Below are 5,628 nucleotides of genomic sequence, written 5' to 3' on the forward strand. Positions count from 1 at the left end.
TGTTTGCATTCTGATTTGCAAACATTTAAATTTTTTAATCATTTATCATAAATATGTTCCACAAACCTCATGGAGAGCTATTGAATATTGCAATAGTGAGCTTAGGGTTGTTACCTTGAATAAATGTTTCTGTTATTTGTCTTTCTTCTCAGGTCTCCTCTTGCTGTCTTCAGCACATCAGGAAGGCTATGATGGGAATTAATGTGAAAAGTCATCACCTCTGCCTTGAAAATCGTCCTTTAGAAGGAGGAAAGCTGCTCGTGTGATAGTTGGCTTCAAGGGGCAAGGCACACTGTGGAAGGAAATGGACAGAAGGAGCTCAGGGTGCCCCAAACGCATGCCTGCTGTGGTCTAGTCCAGGGAAGCCCTTGTGTGGGGCCCTGGCATTCTGGGATGTCGCCAGGTCTGGACGCATGGCTGATTCCTGAATGATGATGATTCGCAGGGGGCTGCTGGCCTGGATTTCTCGGGTGGTGGTTTTGCTTGTGCTCCTCTGCTGTGCCATCTCCGTCCTCTACATGTTGGCCTGTACTCCAAAAGGAGACGAGGAGCAGCTGGGGCTGCCCCGGGCCAACGGCCCAACAGGGAAAGAGGGGTACCAGGCTGTCCTGCAGGAGTGGGAGGAGCAGCACCGCAACTACATCAGCAGCCTGAAGAAGCAAATTGCACAGCTCAAGGATGAGCTCCAGGAGAGGAGTGAGCAGCTCAAGAATGTGCAGTACCATGCCAGTGACTCCGCGGGCCTGGGGGTGGACCGAGGCGCCCCTGAGAAAACCCAGGCGGACCTCCTGGCCTTCCTGCACTCCCAGGTGGACAAAGCAGAGGTGCACACAGGCGTCAAGTTGGCCACAGAGTATGCAGCAGTGCCTTTTGATAGTTTCACCCTGCAGAAAGTGTACCAGCTGGAGACGGGCCTGACCCGCCACCCTGAGGAGAAACCTGTGAGGAAGGACAAGCGAGACGAGTTGGTAGAAGCAATTGAATCGGCCTTGGAGACCCTGAATAATCCATCAGAGAGCAGCCCGAGTCAGCATACTTACACAGCCTCGGATTTCATAGAAGGTGGGCATGTTTTTGAATGCAATAGAAGAAAGGCACCTGTGGTGAGGCACTCATGCAGGTTGCAGCACTGGGAGGCTGTGGGTATGGCTGACAGGAAGTTTTATTTGAGCTGCACCAAAGATATAAAACATCTGTTTCCACTTACTTTCTCATGGAAACCACAGTCATGGAGTGGGTAGTTTCATTGGTTCTTGGCAGAAGAAGGTAGAACTTTCTGCTTTAGTTGTTTTTAAAAAAGTGAAAACAAACTGTAACCATAAAACTTTGACATCTAAATAGAGTATGAGAGACTATTTAAATTTTATCCCTTTTCACAGACACTTCCTGGTAACAGGAGAGAACCAGGAACAGAGAAATAATATCGAACATGTACCGTAGCACTTCCATATGGCAGGTACTGTTCTAGGAACTTTACACTGATTATTTCATTTTCCTTCCTAATGACCCCCTTTGGGGATGAGAAAAGGGAGGTACAGATAAATTAAGGAAATGCCTAAGCTCACTCAGCTAGTGGTGGAGCCCGGGTTTGAACCTAGGAAGCCTGCCTCTAGAATCCATGTGTGCAACACATCATCGGAACACATAGAATCTGGTGAGATGAATGGCCAGGCTTTTTTCATGGGTACTGGATGGTCTACTTTGCATTTTTCTTTGTGCTTCATTTTAAAAGAAAGACACCTTGTCCAGTTTCTTGGAAGGATCTTTAGTATATTCTTATCAATTTTCCCACTGTTAGTAGTTCAAAAATCAACTGATAATTTGGGAGAGGAAGTCCCTTCAAGGTCATGGAGTTCTTTCCCTCATTTCTGGATAGAATCTGTTTCAATTTTCCCAGAGATATAACTGTGTCCACCTAACCCCACATCCTACTACAGTTAGGCAGCCATCATCTCATCAGCCTACAGGCTAGACAGATGCTCTTTGGTTGTATCTAAAACCCTGCTGCTATTTTTGTATGTTCTCTATGGGCATTGTCTGTCTTGTGATTTTTTCCCATTTTATATGTGAAGCATAAATTCATATAATTTCAGTGTAGTATCATTTTTCATGTACCTAGAGCCACGTAAAGAAATCCTTGCAAGATCAAGCTTTTGGTGTACAAGATTTTTTTTTAACCCATTTATATGATGTTTTAAAAATGCCTAGCACATTTCCTCGGCAACTAGCAAATGGTGAACACTCAGAGTTCAAAATATAATGATGATGGAGCATCACATTTTATACGGATGTATAGTTTAGAAGCATTCCACATATATTATCTTACTAGCTGACCCTCAGGAGAATCATTAAACATCAGTTTTTTAAAAAAAAAAAAAATCCCAGTTTCCACTCACCCTGAAGTAGGCTGTATAGAACTGTCCACATACCAAGCCAATTCCAAAGAACTTGATTACAAACCAATGCCTACAATTTAGAATGTTTGCCCCTGTGATTTTCAGTCTGCACTTAGGTTTGAAATCTCTGTCTGCTGTTCTTTGTATCTTAATGGTAAGGCCAGTCTTTCTCAATCAGTAGTGACAAGGGACTCTGGTCCCTCAGTTTATTTGTTCTGGGATATGACTGACTTTCCTTCAGAGGTTCTCTCATTGTAGCCACCAGTTGTCATCAAGTGAATTCCGACTCATGGTGACTCCAGGTGTGTTGGGGTAGAACTGGGTTCCATTGGGTTTTCAATGGCTGATCTTTTGGAAGTAGATTGCCAGGTCTTTCTTCTGAGGTAGACACAAACCCCCTAGCTTTCAGTTAGTAGCTGAGCACATTAACTGCTTGTATTACCCAGGGACTCCCTTGATTGATATCCAGAAAGTTTGGAAGTTCAAGTTTATCCAGAGGCTCCTTGGGAGAATCACCTAGTGATCGCTTCCAAAATATCAGCCATGGAAAACCCTGTGGAGCATAGTTCTACTGTGACACATGTGCAGTTGCCATGACCCAGAATGGACTCAAGGGTGACTGGTTTTCTCATCATAGCTACCCAAGGTTCTTTTATATATAGCACCCAGCCTAAACTTTAAGGCAGATAAATCTACATATCCCTTCTAAATTTGCTGAAAATCTAGTGCACTGCTCTCACGTGATGATGTGTAAATAAATACAAATAAATTTACACAGATTTGACTGTCACAAGCAGCACAGTTTATTTATTTATTTTAATTCTTAGCACAGAAGGTTGCTGAGGCACAATGTTTTATGCTCAAAGGAAGGGAGATAATATGAAAGATTCACCAGTCAGAGGGAGCTGCAGCAAGGCAAATTTAAAGTCAATATAAGGAGTAACTAGAAATGGGATGGGTCCTTAGAACAGTCAACCATGGGAGATCAGAAGGGCAGCATTTGCACAGGGAAGGAGAGATATAGGGAGGCATGAATGCATAGGCAAGAAGGACACAGGGAAAGGAGGATCACAGGGAGGAAGTAGGAGGTGAGATGTTACACTGTGAAGAATGTAACAGGTGTCACAAAACAAAATGGGTATATGAACTGTTGAATGTAAAACAAATCTGCTTTGTAAAATTTCACCCAAATCACAAAGAAAAGTATTTAAAAAAAAAAAAAAAAAGGTGAAAGAAGCTGTGGATAGTGAGTGTGAAGGGCTGTCCAGAGGGGCTTCTGTCAGTGAGGAGAAATGTAGCCAGTTGAGCTGTGCTTCCTCTTAGACAAATGATCCATAGAAGTGGCTTCTCTAGCAGCTTCCAGGCCAGCCACTGGACCTGGGAGGTCTTGCTGCTGCTTGTATCTGCTCAGCTGTGGATTAAAGCTGGGGGCAAGAGAGGTTGATGGATGAGCAGTCCTGCAGCAGGTGGGGACAAAGAAGCGGTGCTTGTGAATCCTCACTCTTTTTCCCCAGAGCCATTGAAGGCTTGCTTGGAACTAAATGTGGAGGCCACCCAGATCCTGCAGGAATGGGGCATGATCATAGGAGGGCATATATATGACCTAGAAATCCCAAGGGAAATGAATGCTTTTGAATGCTTTTGCTCACAGGACATTTTTTGTTAGCAACATTGTCAGTGACTTGGGGTAGAAATGGTAAGGTAGACATACAGGTATATTTGTTGGCATTTGAGGGATGCCTGGGGGTCTGGGGGCAGAACTAAGTATTTTGGAAGTGGGCATTTGTCACCATGGGTGGATCTGACCTCTGGGATGCCGAGAGATGAAGGGGGAGAGTCTGATAAGGGGAAACTTGCTGAGTTGGGTCTCAACATTTTCAGCTAGTGTCACCAGGGAAGTGAGGATGACAACTCAGAATAATTCTTCTGACTGTCCCTCACTTTGCTGTACACTGGAATGACCCCACCGGTTTATTGCTATATTCTTAAGCAGGCTTGTGTGATATTGCATTCCTCACTCACTTCACCCTATGCCCTCTGTCCTACTAAAACCAAAGAAAACCAAACCCATTGCCATTGAGTAGACTTTGATTCATAGTGACCCTATAGGACAGGGCAAAAGTGCCTCATAGGGTTCCTAAGGCTGTAAGTCTTTACAGAAGAAGACTGCCTCATTTTCCTCCTGCAGAGCAGTTCAAATTGCCAACCTTCCAGTTAGCAGCCAAGGACTTAACTGTTAACAGCACCACCAGGACTTTGTCTCATCTGCTTGTTGTTGTTGTTGTTGTTATGTGCCGTCGAGTCAGCCCCGACTCATAGCGACCCCTCCTTGGGTTTCCGAGGCAGTATCACTACGGAAGTAGGATTGCCCAACCTTCCTTTCGAGGAGTGGCTGGTGGGTTTGAACCACCAGCCGTCTGGTTAGCAGGCAAGTGTCTTAGCCACTATGCTACCAGAGCTCCCCTCATCTGCTTGCTGATGCTTTAAATTACTTTAAGGAGGGGGAAATACTTTTTATTTTGAAATTAGAGATAAGAGGCTTAAATGCAAATAAATGGTTTGAGGCTAAACATTGTAGAATGAATTCTTCCTTGTGGTGGTGGTGGTGAAAAAGGAAGTAGCCCAGCCTTGGATTTCTGAGGAAATCCCCAGCCTCCTCCATCTGGGCAACTTTGTGGGCATGTGACCTGTGCAATTGTACAAGGCCCTGCAGCTGAAAGGACCCTGCACTTGCTTTAATGCTCTGCTGTCACCATCTTGGAATTCTTAACAATTTCTGAATGTGTGATCCACACATCTTGCATTGAGCCCTGCAAATTATGTAGCTTATCCTGCCTTCTGAGGTTGAGGGGCCAGGAGGGAAACATAAGTAGATTTCCATATTTTTACACAACTGACACACAAGTTATATGTATTTTGCAAACCACACAACCTCGCATGCATTAGTTTTCTATGCATGCTGTATATATAATATGCATGAGTGTGTTATTGACATGGGCAAGTTATATGCAAAAAATATGGTAATTCCTGTATTGAACTCATCTGTCTCCTTTGCTGAGGGTCAACTCTGTTCCTCCACTGGCCTGGAGCAAATTCAACCTGAGTACTGAGTATTGTGTCACAAGACTGCAGAAGCTGGCAAGTCTGACTTTGTGAGTTAGGGTGATTTTGTTGTTGTTATTTTTACTAGCCATATTCAAAGCAATTTAATTCCCACAGGACTTTTTTTTTT

General features: G+C 44.1%; 1 protein-coding gene across 1 annotated transcript in view; it reads left to right on the forward strand.

Annotated features, from left to right (window-relative positions):
• Positions 1–428: 428 nt before the first annotated feature.
• The window catches only part of CSGALNACT1 (chondroitin sulfate N-acetylgalactosaminyltransferase 1), a 141,241-nt gene continuing 136,041 nt past the window's right edge, over positions 429–5,628 (forward strand). The window contains exon 1 of the mRNA XM_007935043.2: positions 429–1,062. Coding sequence (XP_007933234.1) covers positions 429–1,062 — 634 coding nt within the window. The remainder of the gene's footprint in view (positions 1,063–5,628) is intronic.

The sequence above is a fragment of the Orycteropus afer genome, unplaced genomic scaffold (genome assembly GCF_000298275.1).
Source record: "Orycteropus afer afer isolate SDZICR_OR568_19922 unplaced genomic scaffold, OryAfe1.0 scaffold00024, whole genome shotgun sequence".
Taxonomy (NCBI): domain Eukaryota; kingdom Metazoa; phylum Chordata; class Mammalia; order Tubulidentata; family Orycteropodidae; genus Orycteropus; species Orycteropus afer.